Source organism: Chiloscyllium plagiosum, unplaced genomic scaffold (assembly GCF_037043375.1).
Source record: "Chiloscyllium plagiosum isolate Xiang-an unplaced genomic scaffold, Cpla_swu_hap1 HiC_scaffold_18, whole genome shotgun sequence".
NCBI classification, from domain to species: domain Eukaryota; kingdom Metazoa; phylum Chordata; class Chondrichthyes; order Orectolobiformes; family Hemiscylliidae; genus Chiloscyllium; species Chiloscyllium plagiosum.
The window spans coordinates 311269-327292 of record NW_028270156.1 but is presented as its reverse complement, the minus strand read 5'-3'; the positions used below and the strand labels follow the sequence as shown (position 1 = coordinate 327292).

General features: G+C 40.7%; 1 protein-coding gene across 10 annotated transcripts in view; it reads right to left on the bottom strand.

Moving 5' to 3' along the window:
* Positions 1–1642: 1642 nt before the first annotated feature.
* Positions 1643–16024, bottom strand: part of LOC122554676 (uncharacterized) — a 282146-nt gene continuing 267764 nt past the window's right edge. For 9 of the 10 annotated variants that reach the window (XM_087996227.1, XM_087996228.1, XM_043700052.2 and 6 more), the window contains 3 exons: positions 11579–11713; positions 10728–10842; positions 1643–2504 (listed from right to left, as the gene is read on the bottom strand). In XM_087996227.1, coding sequence (XP_087852353.1) covers positions 2346–2504; positions 10728–10842; positions 11579–11713 — 409 coding nt within the window. In that variant the 3' untranslated portion in view covers positions 1643–2345. The remainder of the gene's footprint in view (positions 2505–10727; positions 10843–11578; positions 11714–16024) is intronic. The other variant, XM_087996232.1, reaches the window with a different exon arrangement.

The window sequence follows — 16024 nt, the reverse complement described above, 5'->3', positions numbered from 1 at the left end:
CCTTCTTCAGGAAGAAGCCCTTCCTGAAGAAGGGCTTATGCCCGAAACGTCGATTCTCCTGTTCCCTGGATGCTGCCTGACCTGCTGCGCTTTTCCAGCAACACATTTTCAGCTCTGATCTCCAGCATCTGCAGACCTCACTTTCTCCTTATTATTAAGGGAGACAGCCACAGGGGATCCCTGCACTGACTGCCTACTCCCTTTCCCTCTCTTGATGGTCACCCAGCTACCCTTATCCTGTAACTTAGATGCGACTAACTCCCTATAACTCCTACCACTCCCTCAGCATCCTAAATGATCCGAAGTTCATCATGCTCCCTAACATAGTCTGAGGAGCTAAAGTTATGTGCCCTTCTTGCAGGTGAAGTCAGCAGCGACACTAGTGGTGACCTTTAACTTACCCATCCTGCACGGGGAGCATGTAACTTCCATCCCCTTGCTCTAAATCCTCAAGAGATTAAAAAAACCTTAACCTTACCAACCCTTACCTTACCAACAGACTTCATCAGGTCTCAGTGATTTATCTACCTTAATGTGTCTTAAGACTTTCAGCACCTCCTCTTCCGTAATGTGGACTTTGTTCAAGACAATACTATTTACTTCCTCAAGTTCCCTAGCACCGGGCACCTATGCCTCTCCCATCAGTAAATATTGACAAAAAAAATTCATTTAGGATCTCATCAACTCTTGTGGTTCTGCACATTGACAATCTTGTTAATTTTTAAGAGGCTGCATTCTTTCCCTAGTTACACATTGGTCTTTCATATACTTGTGGAATCTCTTTGGATTTTCCTTTACCATACCTGCCAAAGACATCTTGTGTTCCCTTTTCACCCTTCTGATTTCTCTTGTGTGTAGAGGTTGTCAGAGTACACAAGAAATTCACTTGAATCCAGCTGCCTATACATATCATATGCCTCCCATGTAGTTGAAGATGCCCTCCAACGCAGATCATCCAAGTCCCGCACCTCCCTTGAACCCCACCCCTCCAACCGCAACAAGTCCCTCCTGCTACTGCCCTATCGACCATGACCCCACCCCCCATCATCAAACCATCAAACCCAGACCATACACAACCACATCACCTCAGGGGATCTCCCACCCACAGCTTCCAACCTCATAGTTCTGGAGCCCCGCACAGCCCAGTTCATCACACAAGGTTAGCTTGTGAGATGAACTGGGCTGTGTTCACAACTCACTAATTTCTTACGCTACTGGGCAGAGAAGTTGCCATTCCAAGCTGTAATGCATCTGGACAGCGGCAATAGTGTCACTGCAGTAACTCACCAGGGCTGCTTTGAAAGCACCTTCCCAAACCTGCAAACTCTGCCACCTAGAAAGACAAAGCCAGCAAACTACACCATCTGCAGGCTCCCCTCCAATTCTCACACCCATCCCATCTGAAAACATATCAGCACTTCTTCACTGATATTTGGTCAAGATTTTGGATCTCCCTTCTTAACAGAACTATAGGTACTCCTACCCCATGTCAGAGTTCAGAAGATAAACATTGCTCACTATAAACTTCTCCAGGGCAATTTAAGTTGGACAATAAATGCTGGCCTGTCCAAAGATGCACCCATCCCATGAATGGATGCAAAATACAAGTATTCATGCAATGAAAAACTCAACAAGTATGCGATGCATTTTATCTTTTAATAAGAACTTCTTAAAACCAGAAATGAACTGGTATAATACTTTCAAAACCTTTGTTTCTACATTGCACCCAAGTTACAAACAGCTTGTCATAATTGAGATGAAAGCAACATTGTATTTAAATAATCAAATGACCTCAGTGTTTCTCAAACTACCTGCACCATGCCAATTTACAATACATTTTCAAGCATAAAAATAGTCTTTCAATCTTTACCAGGTGTCCATCTTGAGTAGCAGAATTAAATAATATTGTTTTACACACTGGAAAATATATACAATTTTACATTTCTACACCACCATTACATATTTGCAGAGTAACTTTTGAATTTAATGGCAAGCAAACAATTAAAATTTGAAACCCAGTTCACAATCTCACCTCAAAGAAAGACATCTTAACAATACACTTCATACAATATAATAATATGAAAAGAGTTTACACAGCTGTAATTTTTTATCTTACCTAAAATTTGGAAAACTGCGTGATCAAATGGAGCATCCTGTTTTTGCATCCTGTCTTCCATGGACTTCAACAGAGAGTAAAATATGGCAAGGCATGAAAACAAGACTTCACTCCATATTCTCGGTTTTCCAATGGACAGATTAGATTAAATCACAACTGCACCATCATCCCAATGCTTCACATCAACCATGTGTGCATTTCACAAAATCTTTTCTTCTGGTCAATGCACCTATAAAAGTCCCGTCAGGCACATGAAAACAAGAATATGTAGTGTCACAAAATACACAAAGACTAAGTAGCGTGATCTGGCCCTTGAGCTCATTATCTTTGAGCAGTACAAACTTCGGCCACGCAGCCACCGTTTGAAGGATAGCGCTCCCCTCTTTACCTGTGTGAAAGAAATTAAAGAAAAAGGAAAAAAATCATAAGCTATAGGAAAAGAGTGGGGCAAGGCACGAACTGGATAATTCTTCTTAAGAGTTGGTATAGGCATTAGAGATGGAATAGCCTTATTTTCCTGCATGAGTTGATGATTATTAGCAAAGAGGTTTAGCTAGGAAAACCTGGTCACTGAAGACAAAAAGCCTGATCACAAGGACATAAGTTAATATTCTATTGTGCAGAGGCATATCCACTCAAGAAACTGAATCAGTTGCCTATCTTGATTAGTATTAGTAGATAGCAAGATAGTTAACAAGGGATATTTGAACAACGTCATGACATCGTGCATTTATATGTGGAATATTGTGAACAGTTTTGGGCTCAGTTTCTAAGGAAAGATGTTCTGGCCTGGGGTAGGATTCAGACGTTTACAAAAATTATCCTGGAGGTGAAGGGCTTGCTATACAAAGAGCAGTTGAGGATTCTGGGTCTGTACATTATGGAGTTTAGAAGGTTGAGAGGGTATATCTTTGATACTTACAGAATACTGAGAAACTCAGATGGAGTGGACTTGGAGAAGATAATTCCATGAGCAGGAGAGGCTGGACCAGAGGGCATAACCTCAGAGTGGACGGTCAAAGCTTTAAAGCAGAGATAAGCAGGAATTTCTTCAGAGGATGGAGAATCTGTCGAACTCATTGCCACAGAAAGCTGTGGTGATTAAGTCATTGAGTGAATTTACAGCAGAAACAGATAGGTTCTTGATTAGCAAGGGGATCAAAGATTACAGACAGAAGTCAAGAGACTGGGGTGGGGGGGGGAGGGGGGGGGTTGAGAAACAGATCAGCCATGATCAAGTGGCAGAGCAACCTTAATGGGCTTATAGTCTACACAGTAGCACAAATAGGCCATTGGGCCCATGGGTTTGCTCCATCATTCAACAAGATCATAGCTGATCTTAGAATCCTCAACTCTACTTTCATACCTCACCTCCATAATCCTTAATTCCTTTACTGATTCCCTTACTGTCTTTTCTTCATCTCTACTCAATGAGTACAAGCCCAACCTGTTCAACCTTTCCTCATAGAAAAATCCCTCCATATCCAGAATAACCGAGTGAACCTTCTTTGAACTACCTCTAACGCCAGTATATCTTTCCACAGATAAGGAGACCAAAACTGTTCAAAATATTCCAGCCACAGTCTGATTCATGCCTTGTATATTTTCAGCACGATTCCATTCTTTTTTAAATATAACAAAGAACAACCGGGGCTGCACGGTGGCTCAGTGGTTAGCACTGCTGCCTCACAGCGCCAAGGACTGGAGTTCAATTCCAGCCTCGGGCGACTGTCAGTGTGGAGTTTGCACATTCTCCCAATGTCTGCATGGGTTTTCTCCGGGTGGTCTAGTTTCCTCCCATGGTCCAAACATGTGCAGGTTAGGTGAAGTGGCCATGCTAAACTGTCCATAGTGTTCAGGGGTGTATAGGTTAGGTGCATTAGTCAGGGGAAATTTAGGGTAATGGGTCTGGGTGAGATATGTGGACTTGTTGGGCCAAAGGGCCTGTTTACACACCGTATTTTTTATTTAATAAATCTCAGGAATATGACCTTTGGCTTACCAAGTCTGCTCCAACATATAATGCCTTTCAAAACTAAAAACCTTTTGCCTCTTTGCAGTCTGCATCTTTCTATTCCCTACCTATTCATGTATCTGTCAAGATCCCTCATAGACATATTGTGTCTGCATGGATTTCCTCCGGGTGCTCCCCTGGCAGCACATTCCACACTTACCACTTTGTATAAAAAAACTTGCGTCTTCTATCTCCTTTAAACTTTTATTACAAACTTATGTCTCCTAGTAATTGACATTTTTATTTTGATACTGTAGACTTCAAAACTTCAATAGTTGTTCATGGACCGAATGAATCAACAAATGATAAACTACTACACTCAGCAATAATTCTGCCTGGAGTGAACTATTAAAGGACAATGATAACGCATACAGGAATTGAAAGCAATTAGCCGCGTCTGGGAGTGGAAGCTAAATAGACCAAACTGCTTTTACACCTGCTTTATGCCACAAAGATAACTGATCGCCTTGCAGAAAAATTTAAGGAGTTAACTACAGGAAAGCTGTGTCTTTGGTCAGGCAGTTAAGGCCAAATTTAACAAGAAACAAATAAATTACTTTTGATAAAAGGCAAGCTTCACACTTGCAGTAAATTAGATGAAAGGACTTTTAAAAGATCATCAGTATATCACCTCAGAGACCAAAGGATGAAAATCTGTATTAGAATCAAACACCATAACAACTCAACAGCAGAACCTTTGAAGAACAACACTGCAGATGGACCGAACCCTGGAAACTTTCAGAGAGAGATCACTGCTGGTTGAAGACCTCACCAGATTTCACTATTAATCAGATAATAGCAAAGTTGGGTCGCAGGCTTATATTGGTTGCTACATGCGATAAAGTTTGAATTATTGTTTCAGTACTTGATTGTGTGAGAGAGTTCTTATTGAGTATTGAATTGATTCTGTTCGCTGAACTGGGAATTTGTGTTGCAGATTCTGTTCAATCAGATTCAATTAATAAGCACATCGATCTGGACCCAAATATACCGGCCACTACAACGGACAGCTGAAACTGACAACCGGAACCGACAGATTCAAACCATTATAAATACCGGAGGAAAGATCACAGAAGCGCTTCACAGGAGGATGTCACCTAGACAGGGGACGAAACGTCTGCAACACAAATTCCCAGCTCGGCGAACAGAACCACCACAACAACGAGCACCCGAGCTACAAATCTTCTCACAAACTTTTGAGTATTGAATTGAAGGTAACTTGTGGTGATTTGCCCACAAGTATACGCTGGGAGAAAGACTCCAGCTATCCATTCTATCCTTATCGCTCATAATTTTGTACACTTCTAACAGGTTGCCCCTCAGCCTCTGACTTTCAAGTGAAAACAAACTGAGCTTGCGCAATTTCTCTGCAGGACAAATACCCTCCAAAACAGGCAAGATTCTGGTAAACCATTTCTGTATTCTCGCCAAAGCTTCTACATCCTTCTTACAGTGCGGTGACCAGAACTGTACATAACATTCCACACATGGCCTAACTAAAGTTTTATACAGCTGTAACATGACTTAGCAAATTTCTCATACTATACTCTGATCGATGAAGGCAAGCATGCCATATGCCTTCTTGACCACCTTATCCACTGTATTGCCACTTTCAGGGAATTGTGGACCTGTATGCCTAGATCCCTCTGTATGTTGATGCTTCTAAGAGTTCCAGCAACACATTTTTCAGCTCTGATCTCCAGCATCTGCAGTCCTCACTTTCTCCTAGCTTCTAAGAGTTCTGCCATTTACTGTAAACTTTAAACCTTCTAAAATGCAACACCCCGAAATTGTCCAGATTAAAGTCCATCTGGCATTTCTCTGCCCATGTCTCCAGTCTATCTACAGCCTGCTGCATCCTCCTACCTAACCGCAGCTACCCTAACATTTTTTGTCAGTTGAAATACTTATTAATTAGGCCACCCACATTTTCCTCCAAATCAATTTTATATATATATTACAAACAACAGAGATTCTTCACAGAGAATCCTAGGTTAAATCCCCTCCAGCCCAGGGGACTTATTTATTTTCACACTTTCCAGAATTGCTAAAACCTCCTCCAAGTGAACCTCAATCTAAAGTACTTGAACTATAACTTTCCGAACACTGACTGGAAATACTAAAGTCCCCATAACAATTATCCTGTTACTCTCACTCCTATCCAGAATCATCTTTGCTACCCTTTCCTCTCCATCTCTGGAACTATTTAGAGGCCTATAGAAATCTCCCAACAGGGTGACCTCTCCTTTCCTGTTTCTAACCTCAGCCAATACTACCTCAGTAGACGAGTCCTCAAATGTCATTTCTTCCATCGTAATACTGTCCTCGACTATTAATGCCACACCTCCCACTCTTTCACCATCTTCTCTGTTCTTACTGAAACATCTAAATCCGGATCCTGCAACAACCATTCCTGTCTCTGCTCTATCCATGTCTCCGAAATGGCCACAACATCGAAGTCCCAGGTAACTAACCCATGCTGCCAGTTCACCTATTTTATTCCATATGCTCCTGGCGTTGAAGTAGACACACTTCAAACCACCTTCCTGCTTGCCGGCACACTCTTGCGACCTTGAAACCTTATCTCTGACCTCACTCAACTCAATCGCCTGAACACTGGAACGACAATTTAGGTTCCCAGCCCCTGCTGAAATAGTTTAAACCCATCAAAAAAGCATTAGCTCTTGTCTACCTTAATGCTGAGACTGTCAGCACATCTACTTTTTTTATATATCAATATGCACTAGAATATCAACATACCTCTCTCTTGACTCAACATCCACCATCTCCTTCTCCTTTATGAATACCGATTCAAAGTATTCATTAAGGACCTCAACTACATCCATTGGCTCCACATATAAATTTCTCCTTCATCCTTGAGGGTACTTACACATTCCCTAGCTACCCTCTTGTTTCTTAAATACGTACAAAAGGTCTTGAAATTTTCCTTACTCCTGTTTGCCAAGATCATTTCATGGCTCCTTCTGACCCTCCAAACTTCTTGTTAAGGTTCTTTCCTACTTTCTTTATATTCCTCAATGGCTTTGCCTATCTTCAGTCTCCTAACTGTGTTGCCTTTTTCTTTCTGACTAAGCTCAATTTCTATTGTCATCCAAGGCTCCTGAATCTTGCTATCCTTGTCCTTTACTTGCACTTTGCAGGAATTTGCTGGTCCTGAACTCTAATCAACTGGTCTTTAAAAGATTTCCTCATGACAGATATGGACTAACCCTCAAACAGCCAGCCCAAATTTACATTCCCTGGTCCCTACCTAATGTTGTCGCAGCTAGCTATCCGCCATTTTAATATTTTCATCTGAGGACTACTCTTACCCTTACCTGTAAGTAACTTAAAGCTTACAGAAGTACAGTCATAAAAGCCAACATTTTATTTTCCCTTCCCTATTGTGATGATATTGTCACTTTAAAAGGTTATTTTGTCCTGGCTCTTTTTTGAAAAGAGGTTGTAAAGCAGAAGTGTGGAGCAATCTATCAGAACCACTGCAGTAAACGACTTATGAAACCTTGGGTTTTTTGCTTACAGCCTGAATGGGTGTGGCCAACTCTCAGGATTTTTCAGGTTTTTTTTCCCAGAAATCAGAAGTGCATTTGAGGGTCTCAAAACAGTTGGAACCTTCAGTGAATGTCTCTAGGCTGCTACACTGTCTGAATTTTCTCTTGATGTTTATTCCTCCAGGATTGGACTGTAAGAATCTGTGTCTGAATTTGGCTTTTTGCCAAGGGATGTATGTATGGGATGTTACTATATTGTAACAGTTAATTTGTTATAGGTACCGTACCATTATTTGGTTAAGTTTTCTAATAGGTAAGTTGTATTCCTCTTTCTTTTGTCTGTATTTTATAGTGTTTAAATAAATTGTTTCGCTTAACATAGAACATAAAACCTTGCAAGAACTGTAACAAACACTACATTGGACAAACAGGCAAAAAACTAGCCACCAGGATACATGAACATCAACTAGCCACAAAGAGACATGGCCCACTTTCACTAGTACCCTTACATATAGATGAGGAAGGACACCACTTTGATTGGGACAAGACATCCATTCAAGGACAGTCTAAACAGAGACATGCACGAGAATACCTTGAAGCATGGCATTCCAAACGGATCTCTATCAACTAACAATCTACTTGGACCCCATTTACCACTGTCTGAGAAAAAGAACAGAAAAGGACATCACCAGCCCAAGGAAACCTAACCAAAAATAGAAAGCAGGCCATGCCACCAGTGCTTCACTGGAGGCTCACTGATGATGTTACCTAGTATGGTGACGAAACTTCTGAAAATGAACCTTCTAGCTCAGTGAGCAAACTTAATACCAGAGCCTTCTGAAAATCCACAGAATCGATTAGTGTGTAAAGTTAAAGCATATGGGATTGGGGGTAGTGTATTGCAACAAATGGAAAATTGGTCGGCAAACAGATATAATTAGAGGGAATAAACAGGACTCTTTTCCGAATGACAGGCAGTGACGAGTTTGGTACTGCAGGGATCAGTGCTTGGATCCAGTATTATTCACAATACAGTACATATTGACGATTTAGATGAGGCAACTAAGTGCAATACCCCCAAATGAGCAAATGACACAAAGGTGGGAGCATGAGCTGTGAGGACGAAGCAGAGATGCTTCACTGTGATTTGTAAAAGCTGAATGAATGTACAAATACATCAGAGATGCGGATATATGTAAGGTTATCCACTTTGGCAGCAAAACGAGGAAGATGGATTTATTTTTAATTAACTATATTTAATATATGAGAAACGTTGAGGACTCTGGGTTTATACTCGATAAAGTTTAGAAGGATATTGGGCTATCAAATTGAAACATACTTTCTGGGCCATTCAGAATTCAGAGTAGATGTTGGAAAGATGTTTCCATTGGTAGGCAAAACTAGGATCCGAGGGCATAACCTTAGAGTAAAGGGAAGACCTTTTAGAACGGAGATAAGGAGAAATTTCTTCATGCACAAAGTGGTGAATCTATGGAATTCATTGCCACAGATAGATAGGTTCTTGAGTATCAAGGGTTATGGGGAGAAAGAGGGAGAATGGGGTTGAGAAACTTATCAGCCATGATTGAATAACAGAGCAAACTTGATGGGCATAAGGGCCTAATTTCTGCTCCTATGTCTTATGGTCTAACTTATTTTTCTAATCAACCTGTTCAGAGGTGTTATTACAAATCTCCGGAGCAGGTGGGACTTGAAACTGGTCGAGAGGTAGGGAAACAACAATGATCTAAATGGTGATGAATTGGGAAAGGGGAGATGCAACAAATCCTGCATGTCTTCATACAATAATCGCTGAAAGCAAGCATGTAGCTGCAGTAGGCAGAAAAGAAGGTAAATGATACATTGGCCTTCACAGCAAGAATATAGAAGTTCAGGCACAGGTATTTCTTGCTGCAATTGTGCAGGGCACTAATGAGACTACCCCTGGAAAATTGTGTGCAGTTTTGGTGTCGTTACCTGAGGAAGAACATTCTTCCTATAGTCGACTTACCAGATGTTTACTGGGATGGCAGGACTGATGCATGAGGAAAGGTTGAATCAGTTAGGATTACATTCACTGGAGTTCAGAAAAAAGATGGGGGAGGGGGAATCTCACTGAATCCTCAAAGGTTTTAACAGGACTAGATAGAGTAGACATGGGATGTTCCTGATGGTACGGGAGTCCAGAACCACTGGCCATGTTCCAAGGATTAGGGATAAACCATTTAGTACTGAGATGAGGAGAAACGGTTTTCACACAGAACCTGTGGAATTTATTGCCAAAGAAAGCATTCAAAGTCAATATATTGTCTAATATCAAAGAGTGAGACAAAGCACTTGGGGCCAAGAGGGAAAAAAGAATATGGGAGAGAAAGCAGGAACTGGCTATTGAGTTGAAATGATCAGCCATGGTCAGAATGAATGGTACAACATGCTCAAAAGGCTGAATGGTTCATCAGACTCCTATTTTCCATGTTCTACATTTAGTTACGCTTAGCTTAACCCCACCCTAAATTTCATCCTGCTCACTGGGGCATATCTTCGCTGTCAGATACGAATTGCTCAAACAGTTTTCAACAGGACCTTTTGTGTTAAAGTCCTTTCTCAGTACACTTCACACAACTCAGACCCCATCCGTATGTAAGTTCCTAGTTTAAATTTGGCACAGCTGTTTCTGACCGAAGTTTCTCACTCAAACAGAATACTAAATTCTACCATGTTATGATCACTGTTACTTAGGGAACCTTTTATTCTGAGATCATTTATTAAGCCGGCCTCATTACAAATGACCTTAATCAGAATAGTCTCATCCCTAGATGAATCCACAACATATTGTTCCAGGAAACTTATTCCAAAAACACAATAAATCTTTCCTCAAGGAAACATTTGCCAATTTTATTCTCCTAATCTACACAAAGATTTGTGATTGCTTCATGACAAAACACATCTTAGTGATAACAAGTATGGCACAGTATAATTGGTGGTGGAGGGGAACTGGGGAAGAGAAGAGTAGCAAGGGGAAGAAGATATTTTTAATAAACTGGATCAAAACTAGCATGCAAAAAAAACAAATGATGTTACACACCTTCCGGACCACGACGTGTTCGCTGGGATCTATGATTAAAGCTTCACGTTCTTCATCAGATTCCAGTTGTATGGTGTATTCTCTAGGTGGTTGTCTGACAGTAGGAATGTCAAGACTAGAAAGAAAATAATGTGAAAGAAAAATAGCTCAATACGATATCTACAGAATCTCCAATGATCCTAAAGACTTAGGGAAAAAACAAAACTCCCCAGAGTTTCTCTGTTCTAACTTAGGATCAAATGTGTAAGGAACAGAGGTTTCTATAGAAGTGGAAGTTTTTGGAGGATTGAAATAGCTTGGGAAGGGAGAAAATGCTTGCAGTGGTGAGAGGCTCACTAACCACAGGCTACAGATGTTTATTAATTGGTTAAAAAAAACAGACAAGAAACGAATGAGGAGAAACATTTTATTCAGCGAGTCATGACTGATTACACAGCCTGAAAGGATAGTGGAGCAGAAGCAAGAGTGACATTCAATTGGGAATTGTAATTCTACTTAAAAACGAAGAAGTTTCTGGGCTATGGCAGGTATAGCAAGAATAAGGACTCACTAAAAACCCTCCTTAAATCAGAGCCACAGGCTTGATAGAAGAATGGAGTGTTTCAATGCAATTTGATTCTTTAATTCTGTCAACTCACACGTCACCCTCCACTGGAGGAAATCTCAAATACTGAAATGTGTAATTGTGGTCAGTTGAAATGGACAGTGTATGATCTGATATATCACTTGGCATATTCATGCAGTTATGAGCATACATATATGCTCATCCAATTCACCAATGAATAATAAAGACAATGTAGCAATGTGACGTTCCAGGAAAATTCAAAAAGATGTTCAGTTTTGACACTGACCCCTTTAGCATTTCTTCAGCTGCTATCAATGCTTCCTCTGCAGCACTTCTTCTGAGCTCTTCTTGTGCTAACATTTCTGCTAACTGGGACAACTCCTGGTGAGCTGAATCATTACGTTGATCCGATTCTGCAAGCCTAGATCATGAGCAACAAAACAATTCTGACCAATGAGCAACAGACAAAAGATCTGTATTAAACAGAAACTGAAGAGTCATACTAGACTTGAAATATTAAATGTTTCTCTCTCTATAGATGCTTCAAACCATCTGAGATTATTCAGTGTTTTGTGCTTGCTTTAGATTTCCCGCAAACACTATTTATCTTTTATTTTATGTATGCATATGGTGCCTTTAACACCATTGCTAAGCCCTGGTGTACTTTATAGCTAATGGTATATTTTCGAACCAGGTTTACTGCAAATAGCAAGATCCCATAGACAGCCTGACGAAAGGAGAGGATCAGCTAGGTACTGAGGGATTCCCTGACTGCATCTTGCTTTCAGACCAATTTTTATCTTAGAAAACAGTGTAATCCACTGTGGAGGCCAGTCACAGCCATGACTGCAGCAGTGTGTATGATCTCCCTGTCCAGTTCGGCGGAGGTAAAGAATGGGGAAAATATGAAGATGACAGGAAGGGCAACAGGAGGGTGAAGATTCATTAATGAGGGGAGTAGACAGGCACCCTTAAGGGCATTGATGGCTCTCCAGTATGGTATCTTGCCTCCTGAGTGCCAGAGTCAAGAATGTCATGGAACAGTTGCAGGGTATTCTGAAGAGCAAGGTGAACAGCCAGGGGTCATGGTCCATGTTGGGACCAATGACATAGGAAGGAAGTGAAATGAGCTCCTGTAAGCAGACTTTAGGGACTTACGTAAGAAATTGCAAAGTCGGACTTCCAAGGTAGTAATCCCTGGATTACACTTGGCACAGTACTGAGTATAAAGTCATATAGCACAGAAACAGACCCTTCAGTCCACTTGTCCACGTCAACCATGTTTCTCAAATTAAACTAGTCACACTTGCCTGCATTTGGTCTATATCCTTCTAAACCATTCCTATTCATGTATTCATGTACCTATCCAAATATCTTATAGATGTCGTAATTGTACTGCCTTCACCACTTCCTCTGCCAGCTCATTCCATACATGCAAATGTGAAACATTTGCCCCTTAAGAACCTTTTAAATCTTCCCCTTCTCACCTTAAACCTATACCCTCTAGGTTTGCACTCCCCTACCCTTGGAAAATGACCTTGGCTATTAACTTCGTCTATGCCCCTCATGATTTTATGAACCTCTATAAAGTCATACTTCAGTCTCTGATGCTTCAAAGAAAAAAGTCCCAGACTATCCAGCATCTCCTTGAAACTCAAACTCTCCAGTCCTGGCAATATCCTTGTAAATCTTTTTTGCACTCTTTCCAGTTTAATAATGTCCTTTCAATAACAGGATGACCAGAATTGTACATAGTATTCCAAAAGCGGCCTCACCAATGTCTTGTATAGCTGCAATATGATGTCCCAATTCCTACACTCAATGCTTTGATCAATGAAGGCAAATGTGCCAAACGCCTTCTTCACCATCCTGTTTACATGCAACATAATTTTCTAGCAACTATGAACCTGCACCTCTAGGTCCCTCTCTTCAAGAACATTCCTCAGGGCCCTACCATTAACTGTGTAAGTTCTGCCGTGGTTTGTCTTACCAAAATACAGCACATCACATTTGCCCAAATTAAACTCCATCAGTCACTTCTCAGCTCACTGGTTCATCTGATCAAGATCTCTTTGCATTCTTAGATAACCTTCACTATTCACTACATCACCAATTCTGAGGTCATCCACAAATTTACTAACCATACCTACTATATTCTCATCCAAATCGTTGATATAAGTGCCAAATATAGTCCCAGCACTGATCCTTGCAGCACACCACTGGTCACAGACCTCCAGTCTGAACAGCAACCCTCTACCACCATCCTCTGTCTTCTACCACCATGCCAATTTTGTATTGAATAGGAATAGAGGGATAGAGCAGATGAATGCAGACTGGAGAGATGGTGCAGTATTCTTGAAGTATTGGAATCATTTCTGGGGGATGTACGAGCTACGCGAGTTGGACAGGGTTACATCTGAACAGGATCGGGATTTTGTGAGAAAGTTAGCCAATGCTGTTGGGATAGCTTTGAACTAGATTGGCAGGGGAAGGCAGTTCTGACAAATAGTTCAGAGGGGAAGAGACTGAGATAGAATTACAAGTTAAAACTTCAGTAAATTGAGGGGAGGCAATAGCTAGACATTACTGCTAGACACTTAATTCAGAGACTGGAATGTTCTGGAAACCTGGTTCACATCCTAACATTGGTAGATGGTGGAATGTGAATTCAATAAAAATCTGGAATTAATAGGTTTATGAAGACCATGAAACAGTTATTGATTGTCAGAAAAAAAAGATTATGCTTCTTTGGGAAGGGACTTCCTATCCTTACCTGATCTGGCCGAAATGCAATTCCAGACTCTCATCACTGCGGTCGACTCTTATGGATGGACAATAAATGCTACGGGGCCCACGAGTGAAAAATAAAATCTAGAATGTAAGAACTAGGAGCAGGAGTAAGCAATTCAGCCCCTTGAGCCTACTCTGCCATTTAATACATCCATGGCTGACTTCATCCTGGCCTCACCTCTTCTTACCTGCTCTCCACAACCCTTTAACACATTTACTAACTAAATTAATAACTAGTCACTAATTAAAAATCTGACTACCTCCTCAAACTTATTCAGTGTCCTAATGTCCACCACCACACTCTTGAGAAGTCGTTCTTCCTCATCTCAGTTTGAGCTGCCACTTGCTAACCTAAAACCATGATCTCTCACTTTAGATTGCTCCACAAGGAGAAACATTCACTCTACCGTTACGATATCAATTTCCTTTATCTCATACCTCAGTTAAATCTGCATCTCCTCTCATCCTTTTAAAATCTAGCAAATACGGGTCTAATTTCTGCTCAATCTCTCATCATAAAACAGTCCTTTTACCTCGAGTTAATCGAGTGAACCTTCCCTGAACTGCCTCCAATTTGATTACACCCTTGCTCAACTAAGGGGATCAAATTTATATGCAATCTCACCAATAAAAACCAAAAGAACTACGGATGCTGCAAATCAGAAACAAAAACAGTAATAGCTGGAAAAGTTCAGCAATATCAGCGAAGAGAAATCAAATATAAATGAAAAAGAAAAATTTCTTCAGATATTTGAAAAAGAAAAGTTAAGTGCTAGCCCTGTAGAAAATCAATCTGGAGAATTAGTAATGGTGGATAAAAAGACGATAGATGAATTGAACAGTTATCTTCCGTTGGTCTTTTCTCGAGAGAATATAAGTAACATCTTGGAAACAGCTGTAATTCTGGAACTGAAAGGGAGTTAAGAAAATCACAATTAACAGGGAAGTCATTCGAAGTTAATTTTTCGAGCTATGAGTTGACAAGTCCCCAAGTCCTGATGGATTTCATCCTTGGGTCTTAAAAGTAGCAGCTAGTGAAATAGTTGATGCATTGATTTAAATTTCCCATAATTCATCAGATTCATGGAAGGCTCCTTTTGTTTGAAAAATAGTTAAATGCCAATATTCAAAAAGGGATGGAGGCAGAAACAGGAAACTATACTGTACAAAATCCCATGCAAGGACTGCACAAAACACTACATAGGACAAACAGGAAGACAGCTAACGATCCGTATCCATGAACACCAACTAGCCACGAAACAACACGACCAGCTATCCTTAGTAGCCACACACTCAGATGACAAGCAACATGAGTTCGACTGGGACAACACTACTATTACAGGACAAGCCAAACAGAGGACAGCCTGGGAATTCCTAGAGGCATGGCACTCATCCACAGATTCAATCAATAAGCACATCGACCTGCACCCAATATACTGGCCACTGCAACGGACAGCTGGAACTGACAACCGGAAGCGGCAGGTGCAAATCACTATAAATGCCAGAGGAAACATCACAGAAGCCCTTCACAGGAGGCTCCCAAGCACTGAGGATGTCACCTAGACAGGGGACAAAACGTCTGCAACACAAATTCTCAGCTCGGCGAACAGAACCACAACAACTATAGGTCTGTTGGCTTAACACCTGTCATAGGGAAAATATTAGAAGTTATTATTAAAAATGTCATAACAGGGCATTTGGATACATTTAGGTCATCAGGCAGAGCCAACATGGTTTTGTCAAAGAAAAATCATGTTTAACTAATTTATTGGGTTTTATTTTTTAACTTGTGTAGCAGATAAAAGGGAACCAGTGGATGTTTTTTGATTTTACAGAAGGTTTTTGATAAGGTGTCACACAAAAGATGATTGTGGAAAATAAAAGCTCAGTGCAGGGGGCAACATATGACTAACAAAAAGCAGAACATAATAATTAATGGGTC